At 43.5% G+C, this 16,186-nt stretch overlaps 1 protein-coding gene across 1 annotated transcript in view; it reads left to right on the forward strand.

The window, feature by feature from the left end:
- Positions 1–2,078: 2,078 nt before the first annotated feature.
- SLC30A9 (solute carrier family 30 member 9) overlaps positions 2,079–16,186 on the forward strand; it is a gene marked incomplete at its 5' end in the record, with an annotated part of 59,615 nt that continues 45,507 nt past the window's right edge. Inside the window, 2 exon segments of the mRNA XM_027774489.1 lie at positions 2,079–2,243; positions 15,411–15,470. Of these exon segments, the coding sequence (XP_027630290.1) occupies positions 2,079–2,243; positions 15,411–15,470 (225 nt within the window).

The following is a 16,186-nucleotide window of genomic DNA, read 5'->3' on the forward strand; positions in this document are numbered from 1 at the left end:
CTGGGACGCTGGGACGTGACTCCGTCCAAAATCAAGGGTCTTGCTGGCAGTGAAGCCAGGATACAACACTCCCAGCCCGAGCTCAAGGCCTGAGAACTGAGGGGACCACCCCAGTGATCCTGGAGTCGGAAGACAGGCCAGCCTTGAGTCCTGATGGCCACGGCGGCAGGAGAAACCTGTTGTCCTCGTTGGCTAGGGACCCATATATTGGCTCTCTCTTGGATAAGTTCCAAGCCTGAAACTTGAGTGAATACTTATGTTGCCTTTTGTCCCGCATGCTTTTCAAATTATCTTCAACATTCATGGTAACTTACGTTGCTGATGAATTTTGTGAGCTGTTAAGAAAAGTTTTGTCGGGACCAGCAGGTGGTTTCGTGGTTAAGGCACTGAGTTCCCATGTGTCCGACTGCCGTTCGAGTTCTGGACCCAGAGGCTTCAAACTCAAGTGTGGGCGTGTGAGTGTGCACACTCAGGGTCCCGGGAGGAGGATGGAGGAGAGGGAATTGTGTGTGGCCATCCCCTTGGGGGGTGATTTCTCACTCTGCTTCTTACTGTCTGTCTCTGTCTCCATGGAGTGCATGTGTTGTATAGCAAAACCCTTAAAAAAAAAAAAAAGGAAGAAAAGTGTTAAATTTCAGAAGGCATATATCTGTACATGCACATATATGAATTAACATTCTTGGAAGATCATATTAAGGTAGTTAGGAAAGTTTCAACTCCTAAATGCTTAACCTTTTGCTCTTGGAAAAACTTGACTCTGTCATGTTACACGTTTTTATTATTTCATGTAGAGTTTTAGAATTTATACGAGTTACATCTAGACAGGGTTTTCCGGTTCTTTTAGAAAGGGGACTACCAGCACTTAAAAAGTAAAAGAGAAGAGGAGAGGTGACATTACCACTCTACCCCTTCAATGCAGTTGTGGGATACATGTATTTCCTTCTGTGTGTCAGCCCTGGGTAGCTCACAGGCAGCCCAGATGCGGCAGCTGGAAGTACTCTGTAATTAGTCTTCTATTCTTCCCTCAATTAAAATCCCCATGTACCGAGGCATCTCACCGCATGTTGATCTAATTATCTGATTAATAAAAAGTCAGTGACAGTGTGAATGACTGATTAGTATAATTCATTTATTGATGTGAAATGACAGAGGAATACATCTCCAGCTAGTGGAAGAGTGGCAAGGGGGTAATTTTGAGTAGGAAGCCCTCTTTTTTTGGGGGGAGAGGGTTTTGCTATAGGGCGCGTGCGCTCGCCAGACAGACAGAGAGAGAGACAGAGAGACAGATAACGAGAAATCACCCCCCAGGGGTGAAGGCCACGCCACAATCCCTTCTCCTCCATTCTCCTCTCGGGATCTTGGGCAAGCACACACACGCGCCCATGAGTTTAAGCCACCGGGTCCGGGACTCAAGCCGTGGTCGACTACGTGGGAGTCCAGCGACATAGCCATTACGCTAACTGCTGGTCCCCCTAGTACTCTATTCTTTTTTTTTTTTTTTGAGAAGTTTTTGCTATAGGGCGCGTGCGCTCGCCAGACAGACAGAGAGAGAGACAGAGAGACAGATAACGAGAAATCACCCCCCAGGGGTGAAGGCCACGCCACAATCCCTTCTCCTCCATTCTCCTCTCGGGATCTTGGGCAAGCACACACACGCGCCCATGAGTTTAAGCCACCGGGTCCGGGACTCAAGCCGTGGTCGACTACGTGGGAGTCCAGCGACATAGCCATTACGCTAACTGCTGGTCCCCCTAGTACTCTATTCTGAAAACAAAATTAGGTTAACTTTTTATTTTTAGTATGTAGCCAACTTAGAAAATGAAGAGTATCTGTTATGTGCCAGACACCTTTCAGAATAGCTGAGCAGTGTGACTCCCTGGTCTGATTTTATATTTTTTAAGTTTCCATGTAAATACATTTACAAATTACAGAAAATTGGAATGCTGTCCTTATTTTTTTCCTACAAACTGTAGTCTGTATACCCAGGGGTCAGTGGAACACTTCGGTGGAGGAGGTAGCATGGCAGTTGTGATCTAAGAGTTGGTTTGAAATTAAATTTACTTTTTTTTTCCTTTTAGAATGGCAGAATTCACTGACATTCGGAAGCTTTTCAAACGTTCCTTACAGTCGCCCCTGCGCTTGTGCACTGAGTCAAGTAAAGTTGTACTCCACAAATGTTCAGAAAGAAGGACAGGGGTCACAGACTCTGGGAGTGGAGAAAGTACCATCATTTGATGAAGCAGGTATGTATAAATTTTTAAAAATAATTGGAATAGTTTGTGTAACTTGTTTCTTGAATGTTTTATAAAGCTTGTAAAACCATCTATGCTTGTGTTTTCTTTGTGGGAGCCATTGAACTGTTGATTATTTCTTTATTTTTGAGAGTTTTTTTTTGCTATGGAGTGTGTACACTTGCTGGAGAGACAGAGAGACAAAGAGACACAGAAAGGAAGGCATCACCCCCTGCGGGGATGTCCACACCAAGATCCCTTTTCCTCCATTCTCCTCTTGGGACTTTGGGCATCTATGTACACACGGCTGGTGTGTTTCCAGCCTTGGGTCCAAGACCCAAATCACGATCGACTATCAGCGATGTACCCGTTATTCCATCTGCTGGTCCCTGAACTACTGATTTTTAATTTCTTTAATTTGTCTATTTCTTTTTCACTGAGTTTTAGTAAATTCTGTTTTCTTCTGTGAGTTTATCCACTTAAACCAAATTTTTGGTATATTGGCATTAGGGGCTAGGAGGTGGCATGGTGGTTAAGGCTCTGAACTCCACATGGCCAACCGTGGTTTGAGTACCGTACCCGGTGGCTTGCTTTCCCACTTTCTCTCCTCCTCTTTCTGGTGAGCTGTAGCAAATTAAAAAATAAAAAAAGATAAATAAAATGAATATTTTACAATATTGACATCAAATTTATAATAGTCTCTTGAATTATAAACAGCATGTAGTTGTGTTCTTTTTCAAAAATTCCTGATCGTTTTTGTTTTATTTTCTTGGTTAATCTTGTTAGAACTTTGTCCTTTATTTTTCCAGGTACTGTTTTACTTTAAGTCATATTTTGTGTTTGTTTCCGAGTTCGTCAATATCTACGCCTTCCGCCCCCACCCTCCCCAATGCCGGTGAGTTGCAGTTGCCAGGGAACGATGGAGGGAGCAGAGGGAGCAAGCACCCTCTGGGATGTGGTCATGGCACGGTGCGTCCTCCCTGATTCATCCTGTCTGGATCTGGGACGTGCTTGCACACGTTCCCTTTGCGTTTCCCAAGCTTCCAGGTCCTGCACTCAAGCTGTATAGGTGGCCATGTGGGATCCAGGAATTGGGTGGCCAGACCTCTACCCTTTAGTTATACTCTCCTTCCCGCCTCCTTTGCGCTTACCCTGTCATTCTTTTATAACTGTCAGTTGCATTCTTTGCTCATCTTTTGAGCCTTCTTTGCTGAAGTGGGCATTTAAACCATGATAACATATCCTGTAAGGTTTTTTGTTTTGTTTTTTTCAAGAGGGATTTTTGCTATAGTGCGCATGCTCTTGCCAGAGAGACGAAATGAAAAATCACCCCCTGGGAGGATGGCCATGCCACAGTCTCTCCTCTTCCATTCCCCTCTTGGGATCTTGGGCACGTACGCCCATGTACCCGGCATGAGTTTCTAGTCACTGAGTCCAGGACTCGAACCGTGGTTGACTACAGGGGAATCCAGTGATGTCACCATTACGCCATCTGCTGGTCCCTGTAAGTTTTTTGATATGTAGTATTTTTAGTGTTTGTAGTTCTAAATATATTTTTATTTTAATTCCTCTTTATCCTTTGTGGGTAAAACACGATTTTAAAATTTCCATGTAGATGGAATTTTTCTCGTTTCCTTTTTGTATTTAGCTTGTCTTGTTAGTATGGTCTGCACGATTCGATCTTGAAATGTGTTGAGCCTGATTTTTTTTTCAGTTTTTGCCAGAGTGAGACAGGGAGAAGGAGAATGTACTCCTCAGTGGATGTGGTCATGCCGTAGTCTCTTCTCTTCTCCATCCTCTTGGGATGTGGGGCACACATGCACACGCGTCTGGTGTGTTTCTCAAGCTCCTGCGGCTGATTTGCACCACAGTTGGCCATGTGGGATCCAGCCCCCTTAACCTCCTCATACCGTCTGCTGGCCCCATGCCTTCTCTATTTGCCTGCCGCTTTTTGTTATTGTTGTAATTTTTTTAAAGAATTATTGATTTAATTAATTAATTATTATTATTTTTCAATTTGACCAGAGAGAGACAAAGGGAAAGTGAGAAAACAAGCCTCTAGGTCCGGGACTTGAACCGTAGTTGGTCCTGTGGGAGTTCAGTACTTGAACCACCGTGCCACCTGGTAGCCCCTGTTGTCCAAAGTTTTATTCTTTGGTGTAAGTAACAGTTTTAATAAGGGTGATGGGTATGTATTTATAGCCTCCTTAAATTGATTAAACTTCCTGGATCTGAGAGTAGTTTTTTTGTTTTTTTTCTTTTCTTATTTTAAGCAGTTCTGGAATTCTACAGTTTTCTGTCATTATTCCTTCTGATTCTATTTCTCTATTCTCTCTTCTCTCCTCCTGGCGCTTCACTTAGAAATATACTAGACTATCTTACTTTGTTTTCCTGGCCTCTCAACCTGTCTGTCATATTTTTTATTTCCTTATCTCTGTGGCCTGCGTTCTGGATTGTTTCCTCAGGTCTACCTAGAGCACTGGTTTCCAGTTTGTTGTCTCTAATCTGCAGGTTGGTTACAGATGTTGGAGTTTTAATTTTTTTTGATAATTTTTTTAATTTAATTTTTTATTCACTTATTTTAATTTGACCAGAGAGAGAGACAGAGAGAGACGGAAAGTGAGAAAGCAAGAGAGAGAGAGACAGAGAGACAGAAAGCGAGAAATCGCCCCCCAGGGAGGATGGCCATGGCGCAATCCCTTCTCCTCCATTCTCCTCTCGGGATCTTGGGCACACACGCACACGCGCCCGGCGTGAGTTTTAAACTACCGGGTCTGGGACTCAAATCGCGGTCGACTACATGGGAGTCCAGTGACATAGCCATTATGCTGACTGCTTGTCCCTCTTGTTTATATTGTCTAACTTCTCTTTTATTACTTTAGACACATTGAACAGACCTCTTACACTTGGTGTCTGAAAATTCTGGGTGGAATCTTTTTGGTTCTCACGATTATCTTCTCCTTCCTCTCTTGCTCTCATTTAGTATGGTGTATTTTCATTTTATAATTGTGAGTTCTTTATTTTTCATGCAGCTTTTATAACTTGAAACCATTTATTTTTATCTAGATTGAAGGTATGTACATTCCTGCCTAAGGGGCTGACTTTGGCTTCTGTTCACTGCCGGGGGTGCAAATCTAGACTACATTAAATTAAATGGTCTGTTTTCGGTTTTTTAGACGAGATTGTCGGTATTGTGAATTCCGACTGCATGCTGTGTGAGGGTCGACCAGGGTTTTTAGGGGAGCTTTTTCTTGTCCAGGACTTAGCACCGGAGTCGAGACGGGCACGTTTTCTTCCTGTTCCTCTCGTGTGTTTGTTTCTCGTTCACAGCTATGCTGTGTGTGCAGCTTTTTATCTGGTAGCTCCTGTTGGACTCTCTTTCCTTTATTCATGACAGCCGTGCATGCCTATGTGAGGGGGGGGGCGGAGGAAGACGGCACCACCCACAGGCCTGCTCACGCTGCGGTCCCCGGTCCCCAGCCCGTCCCTGGTTTGTGGCCCTGTGTGTTTCAGGCTGACTAGGTTGGGACTTTGAATCCTGGTCGCCATCCGTAGGACTGGCTTCTCGAGCACAGCACCGCAGACCTGGCTGGACTCTCCGTCTTGAGCAGGACCTATTCTCTGATCGCCCATGTCCCTTGCAGCTGGAGATGTAGAAATTCAAAGATACAAGTTTTAACAGAAATCATCAGGAGAGACGCTGGCTTTGGTGTGCTCATTTATTCTGTGAAAATCTTTGTGGCACTTCAATTTGGCCTTCTTTGGATCATTATTTGCTAGGCATTTGAAAAGATTTTGTTTAAGATATCTAGTCTGCCATGTAGTATTGAAGACTCTTGAGACCTGCAGTTGGCGTAATGGCTATGTCGCTGGACTCTCATGTAGTTGGCTGCGGTTTGAGTCCCAGATGGGGGATGGCCGCACTGCAGTCTTTTTTCCTTCATTTTCCTCTCCGGATTTTGGGCATGCATGCACAGGCACTCAGCATGAGTTTTGAGACTCGAATCCCATTGACTATGTGGGAATCCAGCGACGTAACCATTACGCCATCTGCTGGTCCCTGTCGAGCACTTACATGGCTGCAAATGAGATCGACTTTGAGTTTATGTTCTTTTTATTATTAACGTGGAAAATGAAACAAATATTATAGGTATTTTTTTAAGGAGGTTTTTTTTGTCTGGGGCATGTGCACTCGCCAGGGGAAGAGAGAGAGAGAGAGAGAGAGAGAGAAGGTGAGAAATTACCCCTTGGGGAGATGGCCATGCTGCAGAGAGATGGGGCTTGTGGGGGTGGGAGGGTAGTGAGAAAACGTCTGCCGGGGAGATGACCACACTACAGTCCCTTCTCCATTCTTCTCTAGGGATTTTAGGTACTCATGCAAATATTCCTGGAATGCTTTTCAAGCCGCCTGGTCTGGGACTTGAACCGTGTAGTTGGCCATTTGGGATCCAGCTGCCTTAACCACCATGCCACCTAGTTGGCCCAGTATGTATTGTTATAGGGGAAATTTAGTGTGCTGCAGAAACCCATGGGACAGAATCTGAGTTTCAAGTGGTTAGGAAGGATTTCTGTAAGAAAATGACATCCACTTAGGCATATGAAAGAAAAGTAGGTGTTGGTGTGGTGAGTGGTGAAGGAGGTAAGATTGCCTGGGCTGTAGAGGACATGGGGGTGGGGTGGGTAGTGTTGACAGTCCAGGAGGACTCAGGTAAACAGTTGTCAAGGTAGGCTGCTCTTTAGGTGTTTGGACCTTATAGGCAGTGAGAAGCTACTGAAATACTTTTTAAAGTAATTATTTACTTTTATTTATTGATTCATTTACTTTAATTTGACCAGAGAGAGACACAGAGAGAGGGAGGGAAAGTGAGAAAGCAAGCCACCAGGTCCGGGACTTGAACCATGGTCACCCATGTGGGAGTGTCCAGCGCCTTAACCACCAAACCACCTGCTGGACCCCTGAAATACTTTTTTTTTTTTTTTTTTGAGAGATTTTTTTACTGTGGGGACCCTGTGCTCACTGGAAAAACATAAACAGAAAGCAAGAAGTCATTCCCCATGGAGGATGGCCATGCTGTAGTCTTTTTTCCATTATCCTCTTGGGATTTTGGGCATGCATACGTGCCTGGAGTGAGGTGGTTTTTTTGTTTTTTTTTTAAACATTGAGCCATATTCTCAGATTATTATTATTTTTTAAATCAATGTATTTATTTATTTATAATTTGACCAGAAAGGGATAGAGTGAGAGAGAGAGAAACGGCGGGAAAGCAAGCGACCAGGTCTGGGACTCGAGCCGCAATTAGCCATGTGGGAATCCGTTGCCCTTAACCACCACACCACCTGCTGGCCCCATGGAATGGGTTTTAAGCCACCGGGTCTGGGACTCAAACCACGGTTGGCCACATGGGAGTCTAGTGCCTTAACCACTATTCCTCTCTACTGGAGCGTTTTCAGTAGGACAGGTGCGTGATCAGCGTTAAGGTTTTAGAATGATGACTGGTTGCACAGTGGCAAACACTGCAGAGGGGAGACTGAAAGCAGTCAGAGGAACGAGGGTCTAGACTAGGCTAAAGGCAGTGTTCATTAAAGCAGTAGGTGAACTTGCGACACTTAGGAGCTGAATTATTAGGGCGTGGTGATTGGATTTGGATGGGTGAAGGCCAGTGCTTGGTCACTGGACTGGGCAGTTGTGTCAGTGCTTTTACTGATTTCTGAAGCTAAGAATGGCAAAGCTAGAACATTTGACTGAGGTGATGGTGATGTAGTTTTGGACATCTGAATTGTAAGCGTCTCTCGGACATCTTATCAGGTGAGGCGGTAACTAGCAGGCATTTGGGTATACAGAGAATCTCCTAGTCTGTTAATGCCCCAGAGACATTTTTTAAAATTTACTCATTCTAACGATGAGTAAATCTATTTTTTTTTTTTTTGAGACTTTTTTTGCTATAGGGCGCATGCACTCGCCAGAAAGACAGAGACAGGCAGACAGAAAGCGAGAAATCACCCTCAGGGGGATGGCCATGCCGCAGTCCCTTTTCCCCCATTCTCCTCTCGGGATCTTGGGCATGCATGCACATGTGCCCGGCGTGAGTTTAAGTCGCCGTGTCTAGGACTCGAACCGCAGTCAACTACATGGGAGGCCAGTGGCATAGCCATTATGCCAACTGCTGTTCCCACGGTGAGTAAATCTTAAGACATCGCGCACGGTGGGGCCAGCAGGTGGTGTTCTGTTGCCGGTGGAAGCAATAAGCAGATAAGCTGAAGACACTAAGCTCGTTATTGTCTCAGCTTTGGTAGTCGGTGTCACTTTCCAAGGTGTCCTTCACATGACAGACTCTGCTAGTCGTTCACGTCTTAGTTGAATGAAAGCATCCCCGCTCCATTGGGGCATGGCCGTGCTGTAATCCCTTTTCCTCTATTTCTCCCTTCTGTCAGGATTTTGGGCATGCACGCACACATGCCTGGTGTGTATTTCTAGCACAAGATTTGGGACTCAGGAGGGTGTGGTTGGTCTTGTGGGATCCAGCCTCCTTAACCACTAGGGCACAGGCTGGACCCAAAGACATTTTTTTAAAAAATTATTTAATTTTATTTATTATTATTATTAGTAGTAGTATTCCATTTTACCAGAGAGAGAAGGGGAGTGATAATGAGAAAGCAAGCCTCCAGGTCTGGGATTTGAACCGTGGGGGCCAGCCACGTGGGAGTCCAGCGCCCTTAACCACCACACCACCTGTAGTCCTGCCAAAGGCATTTTTAAAATTCATTCATTCTAAAGTAGCTAGCTAGTTAGTGTCATCTTATCCTAATTTAATTCTGTGCATAGGTAGCACTCTTTCTTGATTGATACTTTCAGTATTTTATTTGTCTATTTCTCGCTGTTTGCCTCACTGTTAGGGCAGGCACCTCAGTGCCTAGAGCAGTGATTTACAAATAGTATGGATTTAATAAACACAAGAGATCTTCAAAAAAGAGTTAATGGAAAATGCAGAAACAGGAGGTGGAATAATAAAATTAAGGATAAAATACAATGTTCTTTGGAGCTGAGCATAGATTCAGACAAAAAAATTGTCGGCTCCACTCTATAGGATCTTTGCAGTTGAAATCCATGACTAGGTTTCTTTTTCCTCTGTAGACTGAAATGAAAATGTTGCTTTATTTCCTTATTTTAGAAATGCATTGTTTATTGGGACCAGCAGGTGGCGTACTGGCTATGTCGCTGGACTCCCATATAGTTGACCGCAGTTTGAGTCCCAGAGTCGGTGGCTTAAACTCACGCTGGGCACATGTACGTGCGTGCCCAAGATCCTGAGAGGAGAATGGAGGAGAAGGGATTGTGGTGTGGTCATCCCCCCAGGGGGTGATTTCTCGCTTTCTGTCTCTCTGTCTCTCCTCTCTGTCTTTCTTTCTGGCAAGCGCACATGCCCTATAGTGAAAAACTTCTCAAAAAAAAAAGAAAAAGAAAAAGAAAAGAAAGAAAGAAAAGAAAAAGAAATGCATTGTTTATTGACAGTTTTATTTTGGGCTCAATTTCCAAAATTTACTTAGGCCAAATTAGACCTTGTTAGCCATTAGATAGACAGCAAGTAATTGCTTGATTGAAAGATAATTTGTATATTTAAGGATTTGAGATCCTCTTTTGAATAATTCACATCACATGATAAAAGTCAGGAACAGCTCATTAAGGAGCAGAGACTTGCTAAGGAATCCTTAAGTTTTTAAGGAGCATTCAGATGTTTAAATTTTAGTAAAATTAGTTTTAATTTTGCTAATGACAGCAGATGTGTGGCAAACAGCCAGCGTTTGAGCTTAAGACAACTGTCTGGAGATATTCATGGATAGAACGTCTGATAACTTACTGCAATCATGAAAACCCTACTCTAGTCATGCACCGTGAGTTTATTAAGATGGCGGTGTGCAAAATAAGTGTTCCTTTGCGGGTTTTTTTTTTTTTGAGAGGTTTTTGCTATATGGCATGTTCCTTCGCCAGAAAGACAGAGAGAGACAGGGAAACAGAAAGCAAGAAATCTACCCCCTGGGGGGGATGGCCACGCCGCAATCCCTCCTCCTCCATTCTCCTCTCAGGATCTTGGGCACGCACGCACACGTGCCTGGCGCGAGTTTAAGCCACTGGGTCCGGGACGTGAACCGCGGTCGACTACATGGGAGTCCAGCGACATCGCCATTATGCTGACTGCTGGCCCCATTCCTGCATGGGTTTGAACCATTTACTGTCATTCTTGTTTGTGCTTTACACTGTACATTTAGTAACACCTGGGCAGTTTGTAGTGAGGGGAATACCCAGAAATACCTGTGTTCGAGTAAGGCATTTTATGTCTTCTGACGGAGTGACTTTGACCATTGTGGAAAAGGAGGGCTGTTTCTGAAATTTTCCATAGTAGATATCATCTGTTCCGACAATAGGTCTGGGTTATTCAAACCTGATCATCTCTGCCCGGCTCTCTCTCCTTCAGCAACACTTTAAGAGGTCAATGTATAGGTTCTGTGAAGTGCTTTAGAATTTTCTTGCTGTTTATGTTTTGGTAGACAAAAATAAAATCCTAATAATCATCTAACTCTTCAGTGTTAATCTGTAATTAATTACATAGTATTGTAGTTAAGTCTGGGACTGGCGGGTGGCATGTTGTTTAGGCACTAGACTCCCACATGCCTGGACACGGTTCAAGTCCCAGACCTGGTGGCTTGGTTTCTCACTTTCCCTCTCTCTTTCTCTCTGGTGAGCACACATGCCCTATAGTAAATTAAAGAACAATAATAATAATAAATTTTAAAATAAGTTAAATTATTATTAAAAAGTTGTTATTAAGTCTGTTTCCAGTTTAGCAGTATGTTATCATAATGACTTAGGATTTGGCGAATAGTTCAAATAAAGTCTGTAGATTTTCTGTATATGCATTAGGTATCAAAACATTCTGTCTTTAGTCACTCTCCCAGTGGTTTTCACTGGAAAATAATGATCAAGAAATATGCTAAAAAGTACATGAAAAAATTTCTGACAAGCACACGTGCCCTTTGGCAAAAACCTAAAAACAATCTTTTTTTTTTTTTTTTTTTTTTCTTTTATTTCAAGGTGAAGTTTTGCTTTTGTGAAATTATTTCAAGGAGAGTTTTGCCTTTGTTAATACTTAATACTTTGTGGGCAATAATTCTCTCATACAAGCCTTGAAAGAATGTAACTCAGTGGGTCAGCAGGACTTTTGATCGCGGTAACATACTTAATATATGCTTTGAGCGCCCCCTTCCTGCTCTGCGCCACTCCCTGGAGTGACAGATAAAATAGAAAACTGGCCCAGCTGCAGTGGCCCGGTGGGAAGACAGCATGCGCCATCCTGGAGCTGCGCAGCAGTCCTGCTGTGACCTGAGCACACTGTGCAGGCGGGCCAAGCTCCAGGATCCTGGCTAGCTGGAAGGCTGGGGGTGACCAGGTCCTGTCGGGGATCCCTGTCTCTGTCTTTTTCTCTCTCTGTGTATCTTTCTGTCTCACACATGAAAGAAATGAACTTTTTAAAGAGAAAATTGAATTAGACAAGATATGCTATAGCCAAGAAATGGAGCAGACACTTCCAAGCTCTGAGTCTCAGGCAGCGGCAGCCAGAAGCGGGGCTTGTCTGGGGGGCCAGGTCAGCAAGTGTGACATGACTAGCTAGGTCCTGGCCGGACTCACGATTTAAACTGCCTCCCTCCCCGTAAAGGAGGCTGGAAATGGCCGATTCTAGTTGCTGCCTGATGCTGTGTCTCAGCCTCCTGGTGGGCGGCGAGAAGAAGATGGAGAAGTGAAGTTTGCCACGTGCTGGCTTAGAGACCAGATCGAGGGGTAGGGACTTCAAAGCGGCATTGCGAAATGAGATTCTGGAACGAAGATTCTCATTAAGCTCAGAGCATGAGCATGAATAGGAGAGTCCTGTCCTGTTCAGAGTAAGATGGCAGATTCTTAAACTTAAAAATACATGAATCGGACCAGCACATGGCATAGTGGTTACGTTGCCGGACTCCCACATGGTCAACTGTGGTTCAAGTCCTGAACCCAACGATATAAAACTCACGCCGGGTGCGTGTGTGTGCCCAAAACGCCAAGAGGAGAATGGAAGAGAAGGGACTGTGGCGTGGCCATCCCCTCTAGGGGATGATTTCTCGCTCACTCTCTGTCCTATCGGTTCAGTGAGTGCATGCACCCTACAGCAAAAATCTCTCTTAAAAAAAAAAATACATGAGTAGGGACTAGTCGATGGCATAATGGTTATGTCACTGGTCTCCCATGTTGACAACTGTAGTTTGAGTCCTGGACCTGGTGGCTTAAAACTTAAACTGGGTCATGTGCATGCCTGTCCAGAATCCCTAGAGGAGAATGGAGGAGAAGGGATTGCGGTATGGCCATCCCCCCGGGGGGTGATTTCTCACTTTCTGTCTCTCTGTCTCTCTCTGTCTGTCTGGTGAGCGCATGCGCCCTATAGCAAAAACCTCTCAAAAAAACCAAAAAAAAAACAAAAACCTGGAGGCAGCATAGGAAGGCGGCTGAGAGTGTAAACTAATTGGAATGACGGGTTCCCACCCTAACTGCATCCATGTTCAAAATTACTAGCTGTGTGACTCTGGGGGAAGTTGTAATCTTCCTTGCCTCAGATTTCTCATAACATAAAGAGAATAGTACTTAGAGTGCTTTCTGAGGATTAAATGAAATACACATTAAACATACAGGACAATTCATAGCACGTGGTAAATGCTTAGTAGTTTATAAAGTCGGAAACATTGTATTCTTGAATGAGGATATGAATGTAGTGCAGGGAAATGTTTTAAACGCGGATTGTATTTATTTGTTTCAGGTTTCTGCCATAGGGCACATACGCTTGCCAGAGAGAGAGAGAGAGAGAGAGAGAGAGAGAGAGAGAGAGAGAGAAGGAAAGCAAGAAGTCACCCCAGAAGGAGTGGTCATGTTGTATTCCCTTCTCTGTTCTCCTCTTGGGGTTTGGAGCATGCATGTAGAGGCACCTGCTGGGTCTGAGATTCCAGCTGTGTTCAACCACGTGGGAAACCAGCACCTTAACCAGGCCACCTGCTGGCCCAAGGGTGAAATTTTTATGACAATATTTGATACATATATATTTAAGGAATGTTTATGTATGTGTAAGTTAGGAAACATAATACAATCAATACCTTGGAATTTACCAGTTTATTTGATGTATGTTTCTGGTTCATTAATTTTTATGGAAACGATTATAGCACATCTTGTTAAGGATCGTTGAAAGAACTGAACTGTTACATGTACAGTATCGTAGCACACAGTAAGGGCTCAGTAAAAGCCGTTGTTGGGCCAGTAGGTGGCATAGAGGTTAAGGCGCAGGATCCTACATAGCCGATTGTGAGGTTCGAGTCCTGGTCCTGGTGTCTTGAAAGTCACATTGGGCATGTGTGCATGCATGCTCACAATCCTGAGAGGAGACTAGGAGAAAGGATTGTGGTGTGGCCAACCCCCAGGGGGTAATTTCTCACCCTCTCTCTTTCTCTCTACTGAGTGCACATGCCCTAGAGCAAAATATAAAAAAATTAATTTAGCCATTGTTATGTTTATTAGCCATTGTTGTGTGAAGCATATGACTATACAATGCTTGTATATCTGTTCTCTTGCTGGTAAATATCTCAGTTGTTTCCTGTTCGTAATAATCGAGGAGAGCGCTGCTCTGGACACTCGTGTTTCTCTCTCCTTGTGCCCTTGTGCCAGGGTTTCTTGGAGCCAGATGTACTGACCTAGAAGAATGGCTGGGTCACAGGTTATGCTTGTGTGCACCTGTGTTAGAAGGTGCCAGCTTGCTTACCACAGTGGTTGGACCCATTTATGAGAAATACACTGGCGATGTGGTGTGTGCATTCACATTACTCCTTGCCCTGCCGGCATCAGGTGGTGACATACTTCCATTTCTCCGCAATTGGGATGGTTGTAAAATGGCGTGTTGTAGTTTCATTTGGTTCTGTTAATAATGAGGCAGGCATCTTTTCATATGCTTATTGGTCATTTATATTCCCTTTTCTGTGTAAGTTATCTCTTTTTTTGTTTTTCCTAACGGTTTATCTTTTTCTTACTGATCTGGAAAGGAATTCTTTAAATATTCTAAATAATTGTTTTTTATTCTGTTTATTGCAAATATCTTCTCCCAGTTTAGAGCTTTTCTTTTCTTTTCTTTTTTTTGAGAGGATTTTCCGATAGGGCCTGTGCGCTCGCCAGAAAGACAGAGAGACAGAAAGCGAGAAATCACCCCCCAGGGGGAATGGCCATGTCGCAATCCCTTCTCCTCCATTCTCCTCTCGGGATCTTGAGCATGCACGCACATACGTGAGTTTAAGCCACCGAGTCTAAGACTTGAACCATGGGAGTCCAGTGACATAGCCATTAACGCCAACTACTGGTCCCTCTCTTTTCTTTCTTTAAGGTTAGCCATTACGCCAACTACTGGTCCCTCTTTTTTCTTTCTTTAAGGGTTGCTTGTATGAGCAGATGTTGTGAATTTTAATTTAGCAGAATTTATCCATTTTTCTTTGTGTTTCTGTCCTGTTTAAGAAATGTTTCTCTACCATACAAACATTACATATTGTCTGTTATGAGGCATGTAAATTAATGCCTTAGCATTTAAGTAATTAATCAACATGGAATTGTTTTTTATGTATGGTAGGAGGTAAATTCCAATTGGACTTTTTTTTTTTTTAAGTTTTGTTATAGGGCACATGTGCTCACCAGAGAGAGAGAGAGAAAGTGAGAAAGCAGGCCACCAAGTATGGAAATTGAACCAGGGTTGGCTATGTGGGAGTCTAGCACCTTAACCACCATACCACATGCTGTTCCTTCCTGCTGTGTTTTCAAGCCACCGGGTCTAAGCTTCAAACCACACGGCTAGCCTTGGGGAGATCCAGCCGCATTAAGATCCACACCACATGCTGGCCCCTAAATGCTATTTCTTTAACTCCTGAAATTATTATGTAGTTTTTCTCTGTAAACAGTGGAGAGAATTAAATAGTTTTTGTAATATTTAACTACTCTTGCATTTTTAGGAGAAACCCAACATTGTTTGTTACATATTTTTTTCTACATTGCTAAAGTTGGCTGATGTTAAATTAGTTTATAGTTTGTATGAAAGCTGCTAAATGTTAACCTGTCTTCAATAAACTTTACAGCAGAAAATATCGGTGCAGAACTCAAAGCTCCACTTAAGCAAGATCCTCTCCAAGTAAGAGGTGAGTATATTTTATTCTGTTTTATTACAGTGATATTTTGAATTAAATATAAAACTTAGTTTATATGGACCTCTAGTTTTCTTTTAAAGAATTATTTTATTTAACTTTATTTATGTATTTATTTAATTTTTTGACCAGAGCAGAGAAGGACAGAATGAGAGTGAGAGAGAGAGGAAGAAAATGAGAAAGCAAGCTGCAGGGTCCGGGACTCGAACCGCAGTCAGCCATGTGGGAGTCCAGCATCCTTAACCACCACACTACCTGCCGGCCCCCATTTTTAGTTTTATTTGAATAGATAGACCATAGGGTTTATTTTCCTGTTTGCAAGCTAATTTTCCACGGAAATTTATTTTGCATTTTGGTCACACATTTTTTTTTTTCTCGAAAATTTAAAGGAGTAATGGTGAATAAAAATGATCAATTGCTTTATTGTTGTTTTGAAAAGTAATGTGATTCAGGAATAAGGGGCAGCACCTTGAGGCTGCAGCTCACTCAAGTCCAGGTAGGAACCGGCCCTTGTTGTCTGACCCCTTCCCCAGGAGGATGAGCCCTGCAGGGATGTCCATCTGCCGCTGCTTTGTGGAACAGGCAGCGATCCCATCTCCAGAGCAGCCGTCCACTGCAGTAACTCCGTCAAAACTGGGTTCAGTTTGTGGGTCCGGACCTCGGGCTGTTTATTTGATTTCTCTGAGATTTAGTTTTCTACTCTGTAATAT

The sequence above is a fragment of the Tupaia chinensis genome, unplaced genomic scaffold, assembly GCF_000334495.1.
Source record: "Tupaia chinensis unplaced genomic scaffold, TupChi_1.0 Scaffold000442_1, whole genome shotgun sequence".
Lineage (NCBI taxonomy): Eukaryota > Metazoa > Chordata > Mammalia > Scandentia > Tupaiidae > Tupaia > Tupaia belangeri.